Source organism: Anser cygnoides, chromosome 1 (assembly GCF_040182565.1).
Source record: "Anser cygnoides isolate HZ-2024a breed goose chromosome 1, Taihu_goose_T2T_genome, whole genome shotgun sequence".
Classification (NCBI taxonomy): Eukaryota; Metazoa; Chordata; class Aves; order Anseriformes; family Anatidae; genus Anser; species Anser cygnoides.
Window position 1 is genome coordinate 130,783,546 of NC_089873.1, and position 16,194 is coordinate 130,799,739.

At 40.4% G+C, this 16,194-nt stretch overlaps 1 protein-coding gene across 1 annotated transcript; it reads left to right on the forward strand.

Annotated features, from left to right (window-relative positions):
* Positions 1-4,151: 4,151 nt before the first annotated feature.
* Positions 4,152-14,878, forward strand: PIGA (phosphatidylinositol glycan anchor biosynthesis class A). The gene is made up of 5 exons (XM_013184011.3): positions 4,152-4,996; positions 5,580-5,712; positions 6,844-6,976; positions 8,490-8,696; positions 10,345-14,878. The coding sequence occupies exons 1-5, from the start codon at positions 4,297-4,299 to the stop codon at positions 10,606-10,608; spliced, it is 1,437 nt and encodes a 478-aa protein (XP_013039465.3). The 5' UTR covers positions 4,152-4,296; the 3' UTR covers positions 10,609-14,878.
* The last annotated feature ends 1,316 nt before the right edge of the window (positions 14,879-16,194 follow it).

A 16,194-nucleotide genomic window follows, 5' to 3' on the forward strand; every position in this document is an offset into this window, starting at 1 on the left:
GCTGAATAGGCAGAAGACAGCCAGCAGCCCAGATCTGCTTCCAGGGACTGCTCCTGCTGGGCACAGGGAAGGGCTCTGAGACCAGGCACTCACCAAAATGGTCCCTGAATGGAATCATAGAATCATGAAGGTTGGAAGAGACCTCCAAGCTCACCTGGTCCAACCATCCCCCTACCACTAATGTCACCTACTGAACCATGTCCCTAAGCACCACATCCAACCTTTCCTTGAACAACCCCAGAGACGGTGACGCCACCACTTCACTGGGCAACCCGTCCCAATGCCTGACTGCTCTTTCTGAGAAGAAATGTCTCCTCATTTCCAACCTGAACCTCCTCCCCTGGTGCAACTTGAGGCCATTCCCTCTAGTCCTATCACCAGTTACCTGCGAGAAGAGGCCAATCCCCAGCTCCCCAGAAGCTTCTCCACTCTGCCCCAAGCCTGTAGCACTGCCTGGGGTTGTTGTGGCGAGAGTGCAGGACCCGGCACTTAGCCATGTTGAACCTCATCCCATTGGACCCTGCCCATTGACCCGTCCTGTCCAGGTCCCTCTGCAGGGTCTTCCTACCCTCCGGCAGATCTACACTTCCCCCCAACTGGGTGTCGTCTGCAAACTTACTGAGGGTGCACTCAATTCCCTCATCCAAATCATCAGTAAAAATATTAAAGAGAATGGGCCCCAACACTGACCCCTGGAGAACACCACTGGTGTGGTGAAGGATCAAAAGAGGATTATACACAGCAACTGTCGGCCACTGTGAGCTAGTCTTGTGCTGGTGAGGACAGAGACGTGACCTGTGTGTGAGCTCAGGGGACCAGAAGCCGCTCCTTGGTATATGTACCCTGATGCCTCCCAAGCCCTCTGGCTCTTCTCCCCCATCACCATCATGATTTGAGGGGGAAGTGGACCTGGGATCTCGGCTGGGTGAGAGCTGAAGTGCACAGAGGGTGACTGAGAGATCAAGACCTCAGGACGTGCCTTAGGAGCACAGGGTAGAAATGGATGTGAGACCTGACAGACACAGAGCTGCTGATCAGCTTCTCATGTCTATTAGCAAATTCACCTGCCTTAGATATTGTTCTTAGAAGGGAGACGTGCCTGTAAAATGGAAAGAAAACTTACTGCTCTATGAGCAGAGCACTATTTCTTGTTGTGGCATTTATTTTCCAGGACCACAATTGCTCCCTCACCATAGTATCAGGATCTGGAGCAGTACAGTTCTTTTGTGAACTACTTTGTGAACAACCGATTGTTCTTGCCAATTACTAATGTTTTGAAATAATAAACTGCATGCTTTAGACATATTTGTATAAACAAATGTGTTAATTTAACACACCAACTTATTACATGCAGCAAAGGCACTCCACCAAACCGATATTTTGTGCTCAAGAAAGATTTTCAATAGAAGCAATGTTGTACGTCAGGCTGGGGCTGTGACACTCAGCGTGAGAGGAGGCTGAGAGGGAGGTGATTTAGCGTGGTACCTGGTGAAAAGTTCTCCTGTGTTTTCAGGAGCACTGAAGTGATCTCCTTGAGGCAAGGTGACATCTGCTATCAGAACAACGCCACAGGAGTCTCTTTAAGCCTCCTCCATCATCTCTCTCCTTTAACTCAATTCATGAGGGTGCTTAAGGGAGCATTCAAGGACCAGGCTTGAAAGCAGTAATTACTCTGCTATCACTGTTTTTTACTGTCTACTGTTACTGTCTTTGCTCACTACTTTACATATTCCACAGTCTTACTCTGACCTTGTATGTACTTTTAACGAGGGAGTGAATGCATCGAGTTCAGGCATTTAGGAAAGAACCAAACCTGATTTCCTCTTCAGCTGCTGGTCCCTTCATAGCAGCTCAACCTCAGATCAGGGCAGGACCGATTCTGAATATGCCCAAGATTAATGACAATTTTATGAATATACAACACAGTAACCCAGCCAGGGAAAAGCATGTGGTACCCCAAGCTCATGAAACAGTTGTGGATAGAAAATTTAGCAGTATCTTTGCCAACTTTGCAGTAGCAAAGATGTCTTTCCTTTCCATTACAGGTTTTTCCAGGCTCACAGGTAGACAAAATTTTCAGGATAGTTTGAATATGACAAGGGGAGGAGCTTTCTGGTACAGGGTGACAGAATTGGACTGACGATATGACACTAAACATAACTAGACATCTTTAACATAGAACATGGATGTCCGAACATCAAAGTTAACATGCAAGATCAAAGGCAGGAAAGCTTCACTGTAATACTTTTCCTGACCTCCCTCAGAAAGACATTCCAGAGCCTACGGCCAGCTGCTGAGAAAGCACTGAATCCTCTCCAAAGTTCAGATAAGTAGAGGGCCAAAAAAAATCATAGCCGTCCCATGGCATAAGGGGAGGTTTCTGAGATGAAGTGGGTGTATCCTGTGGAAGGTTTTGTAGGTCACTGAGAGTATTTTGGATTTGCACAGGGGTTAATATTGGCTTATGGGCCATGTCAAACTTTACTTCTTTTTTTGATGAGAGGCTGCTGTGTTGTACACCAATTCCATTTCATCTTCTAAGTTTGCATACCAAGAACGACAGTTTCTCGACAGAGCATTCAAGGAGTTTGTTATTAGCAATAGCTAGTCTAAAAAGAAAAAAGGAAAAAAAAAAGTAATTTTCCAGATAGTTTAAAAAAAAAAAGTTTTTTCTTTAGACAGCTAGAGTTGCAGTGAGTACTACAGCTTGATTCTTTGGGGCAGCCTGACCCTGAAGCAGGTTACTACCATAATTTACCAGGGATCACCTCCCAGGGTGCCGCAGCTGAGTACCTCCAAGTACTTTTCTCCTTTTCCTGGCACTACTTTGTGTTTTCCTAGATTTAATTTAAGGCAACTGTTTTACATCCAGGCTCCAGGTTCTGCTGAGAACTAGGATCCCGATGGACCCCTGGTCCTCTGGCTCTTCTTTCACAGCATGGTATCACGAAATTCAGGTTCTTACCAGGCGTTCCACCCAGGAGGAGCACTTGATGACAGGGTCAGATGTACCAATACCCGTCTCACCTTTCTCAACGTGGCAGAACACGGCAATGGGCAACAATTTTCTTATTCAGCACAATAACGTCTTTCAGCTCTTTCAGTCCCAGAATAAAGTGCCTGATTCCTTCCCCATTCTTTCTTGGGATCGGCACCTCTGATCTTTGTCCAGGCTTTAACCCAACCTGGAATCCAACCAGCACTGATGCCTTGGTCAGCTCATACCACCACTCATGCGTAGGATATTTGCATAGGAGTGATGATAGAACAGAATCCGACAAAATTCACACCAGAAATGTTGGCAAGGAGAAGCAGCTGCCAAACATGATTGTAGGAGCATACAGGAAAGACATGAACAACCGAAGCTTGGTGTGATAACGTCAGTTCTTGGCAGCTAGCGGTGGACAAGCCAGTGTTGGAGGTGGGAACTGCTGATTTCAAAGCTCGTTGAGAAGACCAGAAAGGCACAGCCGAGCGATGCCAGCTCCCGGTGACAGAGCACATCTCACACTACTCTGCTGCTTTTCTCAAACTCCCGGATTGTTTGTAAAAATGGTGGGTTTTATTTTCAGTTACAGAGAAACAAAACTTGCAGCAAGAGGCTTGAGAATGTTTTGTGAGCTCCTACTGTGACTGACAAGACCCAAAAGAAAATGAGGAGACTTATTATTATTTATTAACTTTACTATTATTATTTTTTATTTCGCGAGACCCCACTGTGACTGAAAAAAAAACAAAAGTAAATCAGTTTTATTATTATTATTTATTATTGTCATATTTTTTATTGTTATTATTTATTTTATAATAAATAATTTTACTTTATTATTTATTTTATAATAAATAAATTCCTGTTTCGTGCACAACCTCTCCCAACAACAACTAAGGCCACTGGCCGACGAGACGGAAAGAGGAGGGGAAACCCCGCCAACTCCGCCCAACGGCCGCCGAGCGACCGTTGCGCCCGCCCCGCCTCCCTCCCTTTCTCCCTCCCGCCGCCCCGCGGCCGCTCCGATTGGCCGCTCCTTTTCCCGCGTGACCTGGCTCCGGGCGGCGATTGGCCGCGGCGGGCCGGAGGGGCGGGCCGGCCGCGCGGTTACCGTGGCGACAGCGGCCGTACCCGGAAACGTGGAGGGCGGCGGGGAGCGCCCGGGGAGCCCCGGTGGGCGGCCGGTGCGGGCGCGCGCGCACGCTCCCCCTCCCCTCCCTTGTTCAAGGGTGCCGCCCTCTTAAAGGGCCCGCGCCAGGCATGGCCGGGCCTGGCGGGCCCGATGGGGCGGCGGCGGGCGTCGGTCCGTGATGGCGCCTCGGCGCTCCCCGGGCAGCAGCGGGCCCGAAATGGCGGGCGGGGGGCGGGCGGCGGGGGGGGTCCCGGCGCAGAGCGTGTGCATGGTGTCGGACTTCTTCTACCCCAACATGGGGGGCGTGGAGAGCCACATCTACCAGCTGTCGCAGTGCCTGATCGAGCGGGGCCACAAGGTGCTGGTGGTCACCCACGCGTACGGCGGCCGGCGGGGCGTGCGGTACCTGACCAACGGGCTGAAGGTGTACTACCTGCCGCTCCGGGTGATGTACAACCAGTCGACGGCGACCACCCTCTTCCACAGCCTGCCCCTGCTCCGGTGCATCTTCGTGCGGGAGAGGGTGACCGTCGTCCACGCGCACAGCTCCTTCTCGGCCATGGCGCACGACGCGCTCTTCCACGCCAAGACCATGGGGCTGCGGACGGTGTTCACCGACCACTCGCTCTTCGGCTTCGCCGACGTCAGCTCGGTGCTCACCAACAAGCTGCTGACCGTGTCCCTCTGCGATACCAACCACATCATCTGCGTCTCCTACACCAGCAAGGAGAACACGGTGCTGCGAGCGGCCCTGGACCCGCGGATCGTATCCGTCATCCCCAACGCCGTGGATCCCACCGACTTCACCCCAGACCCCTCCAGAAGGGATGACAGGACCATAACGATCGTCGTGGTCAGCAGGCTTGTTTACAGAAAAGGTAATGGGGGCTAAAACACAAGCCTGTCCTCGTTATCGCGTTCTATAGACTATGGTAAGAAAGGTCTTGGAGAGTTACCAGGAACATGGGATTTATGGCGTGGATTGAAGTGGGAGTTTCACTGCTTCGTGAGCTGACAATGTTGGGCTTTTGTGTCTCTGCATGCAAGAAGAAGGAATCCACACTTTAATTTGCACGTGTTGGATTTAGAGGTCTGTTTTTCTTCCAGCATTGCAGGTGCTGGAGTTTATGAAGTGAAAGGTTTGGCTTAAATGGAAGGTATGGTCTAGGCCCTGATCTATGTATTCTATTAAAAATGATTCAACTGTTTTTTTTTTAATCAAGCAACATCAATTTAAGTCATTGTTCATCATATTTGTCTCCTAATAGATCACATATTGTTGTGGTTTTTTGTTTGTTTGTTTTGTTTGCTTTCTTTTTTCTTTTTAAGAGTTTTGTGTTCAGCAGTACAACTGCGCAAGAGGCTTTTCCCATCCTGAGTAGCGCTAACACAGTAGGCTACATCATGATAACTTCTAACATCAAATACAATAACAGCTTGTCCTAAATTCTGTTCTCTTAGGTATAGATTTGCTTAGTGGTATAATTCCTGAGCTCTGTCAGAAGTATCCAGAGTTACATTTCTTAGTTGGAGGAGAAGGACCAAAACGAATTGTATTGGAAGAAGTCCGGGAAAGATACCAGCTACATGACAGGTTTGTTCTATGCATGTTTATGATCTTTCACTGAACTTTAATGGTGGGAAAGACAACAACAACAACCTTGCTTGCTGCCTTCCTTCTCCTCCCCAAAAAAACAAGCCCCAAAAACCTGAGGCTGGAGAAGATGAGAACTATTGAAGGAAGGCACAACAGATAGACCAAACACTGACTGAGCCCTTGCAGAGTTGGACTATGATCCTGCAAGTTGACCCTATATGAACTTTCATGTGAGTCAGAGAAAATCTGAATTAGACATCGATTTATTGTTTCTCTGAAATGGCAATGTTCAAATCACATCTCCTGGATTACCATATGGTATGAGGTGTTAGCTAGTTTGTGTCACTGCTGCTTTTAAGGATAACTGCTAATAATTTTGGAAGTTTCATTCTTGTTGACAACTCTCTACTTTGCTTCATTTAACTTTTTTATTTCAATGTGGTACTTTTCAGGGCAGGACTTATCCAGTACCTGCCCTTGTAGTGCTACAGAGGTGTTCCTTGGTGTTATTGTGTCACCAAAATGTTTCCATAATGCATATGCATCTGTATATTTCTTTGAGTTTTTGTCGTTCCTCGAAGATAGTTCTATACAGGAAGCAAAAGGTTCTTAATTTTCCATTTCCTGTTGCCTGTTCTGTACTTCAGTCAGTAATTCCTCCTTCTGCGCCTCCCTGGTATGAAATATCAGGGGTTTTTTTGTTTTGTTTAGTGTGCTTCCTTCATCCTCTTCTGGTTTCCCAGCATCTCTTCAAAAGAATAGGTCCTGATCACTGATATCTTAAACATTTTTTTGCCCTTGGACTTTGAGATTGATCACACCTCACACTGAAAATTCAGATAGTATCTAAGCAGAGAAAGAGTGATAAATCTTAATAATTAGCTGCATGAAGCTGTGTTCTCTTCCAGAAACAGCAAGCTCAGTAGCAGTGTTTTGAAGATGGTTACCACATTAAAACAATTGCTGGTCAAAATTTAGAGAAAACAGAACAAAGGTGTCTGTGCTGCTTCTCTCTATATAAATAAGCGTGTACTACTGGAACTCATTTTTTTTTTATATGTGCTTAACATTATATGGCGTTATTACAGTACAAATCTAGTGTTTATCTTATATTTTTCTTATATGCAGGGTGCGTCTCCTAGGAGCCTTGGAACACCAGGATGTAAGAAATGTTCTAGTCCAGGGGCACATTTTCCTCAACACTTCCCTCACCGAAGCCTTTTGTATGGCAATCGTGGAAGCAGCAAGCTGTGGCTTACAGGTAAAAAATAAAGAAGAGACGATCTTAACTACCTAGAATGCAGGTATCAATTTTAAACAAACTTCATGATTAAATAATATGTGCTTGTAACATTTTATTTCATTTCATCTGAAGCTCCGTCTTTACAAAGGTGAGCAAGTATTACCCACACTTACAGATAACCTGGAAGCTGAGACAGAATGGTTTATGGAAACTGCTTACGCTCCCAGGAGAAACTTGTACAGAGTTGGGAATACATGTAGATCTGTTAATTCTCAGATCTCTGAACAAACCAGACTGCCTCTCCAAAGTGCTATTTTGTATGTACTCCTCGGCAGAGTAAAGAGTGCTTGGTGTTCATGAATGCTTACTTTGATGCTGCTTAATGAGGAGTTGCATGGGTTACTTTGGTCAGTCAGACATATTGAATTACCAGACTAAACCATTGTTTGACACCTGTTTTCTTCTTGAACCAAGATCTGACATACATTTTATTTATTTTTAACTGAATGCAGGGATTCAAGGTAGGAGAAGAGGGTTAGAGAGAGAAAGAAGACACTACAGTAATCACGTTAAGAGCTCTTTCTGGCTAATATTCAGCTCAATTTACAAAGTGACAGCTAAAAGCAAAAAGAAATGAACAACCATAAAGAACTGAGATTCTCACATTTAAATCTAAAGAAACTTTTTTATTTTTGAAAGACAGTATTGATACTGTCTTTCAACAATGAAGTACTGATCTGATTGATATTGTTATCACTATCTAATTAATATGGTCAGCGATGGGAATAGGGGAGAGAATTTGGGGTGAAACCAGGACACTTACAAACAAGAAGTATAGAAAACGTGAGGGACTTTTTTCCACTCCAACATTTTTTCAGATTAGTTACTACGTATTTGTGGCATTTGTTCTCTGGTCATTTGTTTTCTTCTGTAGGGGTAGGAAAATTCTGTGGTTTTCCTACTGTTGCCTGCTGTTTAGGGATGATTAAAGAATACGAATCTTAGTAGTTTCTATTTTCCCTTTAAAAACAGTAATTACTGAACTTCTGAAGAAATTTTTGTAAATGTTCAGTATCCTACAAATCATAAACTGAAGGCGATGTCATAAAATTGTCCTCTCCAAGTATAGGTAACAGTTTTCGTGAGCAACTACGGAGAGAAGATCCAAAATGTAGTTACACGGATCTAGTTGTGTATTGTGACAAACACCTTTAGGAAAGATGTCTCATTAAACACACACTAGGCTAATCCGTCTGTCTTATGCTACCAAAGAATCACTCCGAACATTGCTAAAGGTAATCTGCTGTGCTAGGCCCTTTCTAGGGCTTAGACCTTCAGTTCACATGTGCAGGTAAAACTCCCAAAGCTTGATAGCAGTCTTTGCCTTCATGGCAACCAGTCACTGGATTTTTTTTTTCCCCTCTTCATCCTCAGTGCTGAATCTAAACAATCTAAGCAGTGTAATAGCAATATCATCTCTGGACTTTATTGCTATGCAACATATGTAGTGTTTCTTCTGTTTCTTTCAAAGGTTGTGAGTACAAAGGTTGGCGGGATTCCTGAGGTGCTTCCAGAGAGTCTCATTATTTTATGTGAACCTTCTGTGAAATCATTGTGTGATGGTCTAGAAAAGGCTATCGCCCAGCTCAGATCGGGAACGCTACCGTCTCCAGAGGCTGTTCATAATAAAGTAAAGACATTTTATACATGGAGGGATGTAGCCGAGAGAACTGAAAAAGTATGTATAATCACTTTTTTTTTTTTTTAATTCTCTTAAAGTACGTTTCTGAAAAGTGGTTTCTTTGAAACATTACTGTGTGTTCTTTTTGTAATTCTTCAGTTTAACTTCTGAATGTTTTCCATCAAACACATGGTTTAAAAAGGTTCACAAAATACTTCCCTTTTGCCAAATACTTCCCATTTTGTTGTTGTTGTTTTTCCTCTATTTGTATTTTTTTTCTATTACATAACTACTGGTAAGTATTCTGAAGAACAGCCTAGACCTTTAGTTACATTTCTAGTCATATTTTTTTCTCCCCAGAGTCTTCACAATAAGTAGCTCTTCTGGCATGGCTGGAAAACATGCTGTGTAAGATGTATGAAGAGATAGAGTTCATGACACAGTTTTGTCTCTGGCATGCTAATGAGTGGTTTAAAATGATGCGAGGTAGCGTAATGCCAGCAGACATAGCTGAATAAACATGAGCTATGGATGTAATGAAAATAAATTATCATGCTTTTGAAATCATATTTCAGAATTAGATCTGTGCTTTGGTGTGAAAACTCCGTCATTAGCGAAGAATATTAACTGCAATAATTTATTAACTCCTGTGGAGATATGTCACTTTTGACTTTAGCCCCTATGTTTTAGGCAAGAGAGTAGTTGAAACAGATACATCTTAATAACGTTGTACTGTGACTCAGATACATATCTCTCTTACTAGTCTACTTGAAGAAGCGTCATATGCAACCAGTTTATCTGATTTTTTTCAAGTACTGTCAGTACAATTCATCTTATGATTTTTTTAAGCTGCAAACAATATTTCAGGTGCAAAGTTTTTATAGAAGTTAGCCTAGGTTTCCATTTCTTTTAGAGCCCTTCCCTAAGAAATGAAACCAAACTTGGTGAAGGGAAATATTAGCATAACTGGAAGAAGGATGCATAGAACTTAGGTTGTACAAAGGAGAGTTGTTTGTTGGCTCATTGCTGATGTATTTGTAGGATGAAGTCTGTAATGTTCTCAAGGACAAAACTCTTTTGAATGATTTAAGTCTTGAGTCATGTATAGTAGTTTTCTGTTCTATGAAACACTGGACCGGTGGTTGTAGTTAATATGTATATTGTCACTAATACCATGTATTTGCTTTCTGCATTCATTGAATTTTATCATACTAGTGTGTCTTTAAATAAAAATCAGAATCCTATTCTGATTTGCTAGACTGCTCAAATACAGATATTGGAAGATTGCCCACCCAGCTATGTGTTCATCCATCTTCGTGTTGAAAATCTCGTAACTGCGTGTTCAGACTCAGTGCTTGACTGGTGTGTCTAAGAGATTAGAATCCATTCCATTAATTCAAAAAACTCTCTGTAAGATTAGATTAGAGGCAAATTATGCTGTCTTTCTATCTAGTGAAATACTCTCGAGGGCTGTCATAAAATAGAAGATTTCTTTTAATTTTTCTCCTTAACCATTGCATAAATTCTTTAAATTTCTGGAATACTCATAAATCATTTTAAACTTGCAAAGCTTTTTGTTGTAATATTTGTCACATCTAGTTGTTAGGAATAGATACTGTGTTTTGCACACCGACAACAAAGCTTGATTTTTGAGGTAGAAGCAACATCACTCTTAAGATTTCACTCTCTCTTTTCTCCTTTTTAGGTATATGAGAGGGTTGCAGGTGAAAAGGTTTTACCAATGAATGAGCGACTTGACAGACTAATATCTCACTGTGGCCCAGTGACTGGGTATATTTTTGCTCTTTTTGCTGTTCTGAACTTCCTCTTCTTGGTGTTTCTGAGGTGGATGACTCCAGATTCCATTATTGATGTTGCAATAGATGCCACAGGTCCTAAAGGTGCATGGACTAAACAGTATTTTTCTGGGAAAAAAGGAAGAGTTAAAGAAGAACCTCCAATCTCCTAAAATGCTCCAATGGAGAGAAAAAATGAGTTGGTTCCTAAAGGTTTTAAAGCTTGCTGTTAGAGACAGTACTTTTCAAATTCTACGGTTTCTTTCTGAAGTTCTTTGAAAGAAGCCTGGTTAAATGTGCTACCTCAATTTAGGATTATGTTTTAATTTAGTTTTGGATTCTTACAAGTATATGGACATCTCTTTTGCACTTAAAGCTTGGGGGGGGGAACGTGGATTTTTACATGTGTCAAGAGCCTTTGAGACAAAAATATTAGATTTTTCTCTATAACTTGAATAGTACAGACAGTGAGTGTAAACTTTTGTGATATTTGGAAAAGCAAAACACAAAAATTACATCAGTTTACAGTAGTCCCTGTCAATTCCTGATATTTACTGTGATTTTTGAGACCTATTTAAAAAAATTAAATATTGAACAAAACATACCTTTTTTTTTCCTAAGATGAAAATGACACTTGAAGGTAGTCATACTAAGAAATTCCACAGTAATAATTAATTTACTGTAAATTCATTATTACCATGGAAATTTCAGAGACTTAGTTCCAGCAGTTGTGTCCCAGTGACAATGTTTTGCATGCACAGCAATATTATATTGAAGTTTGTCCCTAATGAAAATTAGGTCATTCTGTTGCCAAATCAAAACTCCATAAAGAACGTCTGATATTTTCATCACAAGTATCCTGTTAACTAACACATATGAAAGTGAGGTAAAGCTTATGTCTTTTTTTTTAAAGTACATAGGTGGCTTTTGTAAAAATACATAGGTGAAGGAATGATGTTACTTAGATTAAGATGATAATAATTAGCCTTCAGAATCAGCTCAGGCCTGAAAACACCTCCAGCAGACTATGCCAAAGTATGAAGTAACGTGTGTTTGTGTGTGTGTGTGTGTGTGTGTGTATCTGAATGAGGGAGAGAAAGAAATTTGTGAAGGGCTTAACAAGCCTCAACAAGCACCATCATATTTTCTCTGGTGGTTTTTTTTTCTCCCTTCTCCTTTTGTTCCCCTGCTTTTGACGTAAATGGCATTTCAGTCTGTCTCTGGGAGGGACAGTGTTTAGTGTGCATGATTTCACCTAGACCACACCAGAGACACTGTCAGACAGGTCCTGCAAGTTAAATCTGGGGAAGGCATCCCTTAAATGGAAGTAACCAACAGATAGGCTTTTCTTGAGGGGAAAAAAAAGTTCCTTGCATCTGGTAAGTATATCAGTAAGTAATTTATAGTTGGAACAACAGGCAGCAGAATGTACAAATGTGAGAGGAGGCAAATTTCTCTTGTTTACATCAGACAACCCTCAAACTACCCCCTGCCTAATGCCCTGGGTTAATTTCCCTTTCAAGCATCACTGAAGACTGAAAGTCTTATGATTCTGTGACCCTGAGTATTATGTATCGTTGGCCAATGTATTAATATTTAATCTGTGCAATATGAAAATACTGTTTTCAAACTCTTGAAGGGTAGTATTTGAATCACAGCTTCTGTCAATATCATCTTGTTTCTGTAGAGATACATTTAATTTATGACATTTGATAATTTCATTGAACATATTTTCATGAAACTTGGAAAGGTAATGCGAAATACATGCCATATACAAAGTATTTTCTTTTGACAGAATTTTTAGCCTTTGTTACACAAAGTACAATATGCATTGTCTTACAACTTGAATCATTGAAACTACATTAAAGATCGAGTTTAGCTAAAATGGTGCCCCACATTATTGATAAATGGGTGGAATAAAGGTAATATTTTACTTTTTTAAAAGTTACGTTTTTATAACAACATTCTAGTTTATAACAAATTTTTAAAAATGCTAATTACCATTCCAGGAAATGATGTATTATTTTTTTAATCTTATTTTGTTGTTTCTGGTTTATTTCTTCATTTTTTTTTCCCACATCTGCAAACACAGATTTAACCATGACGATCTATTCAAAATGCTTCTGTTTTTTTTTTCTTTTGTGGAATATTGTGTACTTATGAATAACATAGTAAAACCTTGTTTTAGTCTTGTATAATTTATAGTTCATCGAAATGTTTATTTCCTTTTCAAAATAAAATGGGTATTTTTCATTAATATGTGGGAACATACAATTAAAAAGTACAGAAGTATACTCCATACTGCTGCTTTCCATCACTGGTGTTTGGACTTATTCTGATAAAGGTGATGATTAAAAAAATGTTTTACACGAAGAGAAAAATTTAATCCCTAACTGGTTTAACTGTGAATATACTGTTTCTCAAGTAATACAACTTACATTGTGCATAACTCTTGCAGGACTGATTCACTTGCCTACTTCATGCAGTAGAGTAAGGGATGATGTCACTGTCACTCAATCATTTACAGCTTTAAAAAGCAGCAGTGGGGAAAATGGAAAAGTTTTAAAAAAATAAAGTAATCACAATAATAAGAAACTGAGCAGAGATGATGAGTCTATTTTAGGAATACTTGCTGAGAAGTGAATAAAAATTTAATAAATCTAAAATGTTTTGGTTGTGCTTGTAGGAATGTTTGATGATTGGGAAATACTAAGAAAATGTTACCAAATAGGTGATGATACTGAGTAACATCTTTCATAGAGCAAAGCCTCCTGTGTGGAGGAGGAGGGAACACCCAAATCCTGTCTATACAGAAGCTTCATTGCTGCCATTCATAGAAGGGACCGGGTAGTGCACTCAGAAGTGTTTTGAACAGATTTATTTTAGTGATGAAAATCTTGCATTGGTTGGTAATGAAATTGTATCCCACAAGTACAAGGAGAAATTGTGTTTCCAATGCGTTATACACGGACACTGTGAATTAAGGTATAGACAGCATGTTGATAATGGAAAATTGTATGTAAAATCAGAACAAGTACCCAATGAACTATGAATGTAAGATTCACTTTATAAACTGTGTTTTAGATGATCTGGATAGATCTGTAAGAAGGTAACTGCACTGTAATGAACATATCTTTTGTGATCAACATTTTATGCATCTTTAAAAAACAAGCAAAAAACCACAACTTATTTTACCCCTTTTGATATTTACTTTGCTTTGCTAGTCCTTTTATTCATATCTACTTCAGCTTATAAAAAAATAAGTGTAAAATTGCATCTTTTTGATGCTCCAGCTAAATACAGACTTACTTTTATTACTTATTGTAAACAGATATAAGAACAATTGATCTCAAAAGAAAATGGTTTTACAAACATTTTTAAAAATAAAATACTTCTTTTAAATATTTTTAATATATTGCTTGATTTGCTATCATTAAACTGCTTTTGGCATATTTGCTGCGTATCTTTCACGACACTCAGTAATACACTGACTTGTGTAGGTTTCTAATTACTCTAGCACTGCCATAGTCACTTGGGTGAAAGGCATATATTTGTTGTTAAAGGAATACAACTAAAGGCAAGATGCAGTTATCCACCTGAATCTACCATTTTACTGGAATTATGGATTTTTCCTGTAAACTTAACAGGTAGGTTGGGTTTTCAGGTTCTGACTTGTTTCAACACTGGCATGACTCTGGAGATGATGTTTGTGTGGGATTCATTGAACTTTGCTGTGTATCAGCTGGTTGTCTAGTACGTGCTAGCTATTTAAGCTTGTTGTTTAACCAGAAGTGACGGATGGAATGCATCTAGAGGGTAAGTCATCCTGTGCTAGCATAGGTGTTGGAGACAGACAGAAGGACATTAATTACCTGCTGGAATTCCTTGTTTTCCTGCCCAGAAAGTAGAAGGAGTTTAGATAACCAGAATTTGTGGTGCGATGGGCTATGGTTAGGTGAGATGAATCCTACACCTACCTGCTTGTTTGAGAGCAACCAGTGAGTCACTATATACATGCCTTTGAAAAAGCAGGAGTGTTGTAACTGTGCTGATCTAAGGATGCAATCAGGCAAGGCTTGCATGGGAGGCAATATCATTTATTAGATCAAACTGATAGAAAAAATAGCTAGGCTCTCTAGAACATATTCTTGTTCAGATCTCTTCTGTTAAAGTGATAATCTTTTTTTTTATTTATTTTCAATTATCTCTAGTTGAAAATATTTGATAGTCAAGCTTTCAACTGAATACGTTAGAGATACACTGCAGTAATTCAAAGACTGCCAAGCATAAGAGTAGACTAACTCCTCTTTAATTCTTCATTGAGAGGAGGTTCCCTCTAATCTTTATTCTCTTGCCAAATTCTTCAGGTCACATCTGACATATTTCTTACTCTTGGCTAAAGTTAAGGTGGTCCATAATAAAAATGAATTTTCTTCTAAACTTGGACTGTCTTGTCTTTTGTGCTTATTCCTTACAGACTTGTAAAGTAAGGCTATATAAAAAATAACTTTCCAGTTCTTCAGAGGATCTAGCTAACCTACTATTCATTCACCATGTCATGAGAGTTCTATTGAAGGATTAACACGTATTCTGGATATTTTGATATGACGGTTTGGTAATTTCTGTGGCTGAAAGCTATTCATGGAGTGGTTTAGGCATGCTGCCGCAGTTCTCAATAAGACATTTTTTCTACCATGTGCTGACTTGCTCAGTCCAGCCCTGTAGCCTATTGGTAAGTTGCACAATCCATCCAGTTCAAAACACAACTGTGACAAAGCAGTGAGGGAGGTGATGTTCCTGTTTCTGCGTTGTGCTCTTCCATTGTGTTACACCTCCTTTGCCTATGTTCTGTTGCTCGCCCTCCTTTAGTTTTAGAAATGCCGTGTTTCTCAGCAATCACACCAGACCTTGCTATTGCTTACCTGACTGCCATCTTCACCAGAATTAATGCCATCTTCACCAGAATTAATGCTTTTTAGCTGTCTTCTAAACAATGACTCTAAATTCAATGCAGTCATTTTCCTGGTGTTCTTATGCACTGTAAACAGGTTAAGAGATTACATGAGTTTTTCTCAGATGACTCCATCATTCAACTAAAATCTTTAGCAAGATTCCAACTTAGGATATTCTATGATTATCTAATATTTTTCTAGGGTTAACTGATAATTCTTTCCCTCCTTCTTTTGGGGGCCACCTCTGCTATCTTCTCCTTTTTGTTTCTCAGTTGAGCAAACTTAATTGTATTGGGAACTGTAAGGAACTTGTTTCCTTAGCTGACCTTGTCTTGCTGTGTAATCAGTATATTCAGCTCTCTTGTCATGTTGCAAGCACGATTAAAGTGACCAAAACTTGGTGATTTTCCTATCTTGGATTCATATGTATTATGGTTTCTACCAGTATATTATATTACCGTGGAAGGAAATGTTCACTTAATTTGTATGTATTAGTAAAAACGTGTTATTTTTGTTTAATTCAGAATTTTAGAAAAATGGTTTCACTTGAGAAAAAAAAAAAAAACTTGTAGGATTTTTTTTTCTTTCCAGTCTGTCCACGCATTTTTCACAGAATTCTGGTGCACTTCAGAGGGCGGAGTGCTGTAGACAGCAAAGTACTAAGTCGGTTATTTTTTGCTACAAAACAATTTGGATCTTAAGTGTCCAGGGTAATAATTTGCTGTAAAATTTACTTTTGCATATTCACCAACTCCTTGGGATTTCCCACTTTCCTTTGACAGTTATGTAAGCCGATGGGTAGGAGAA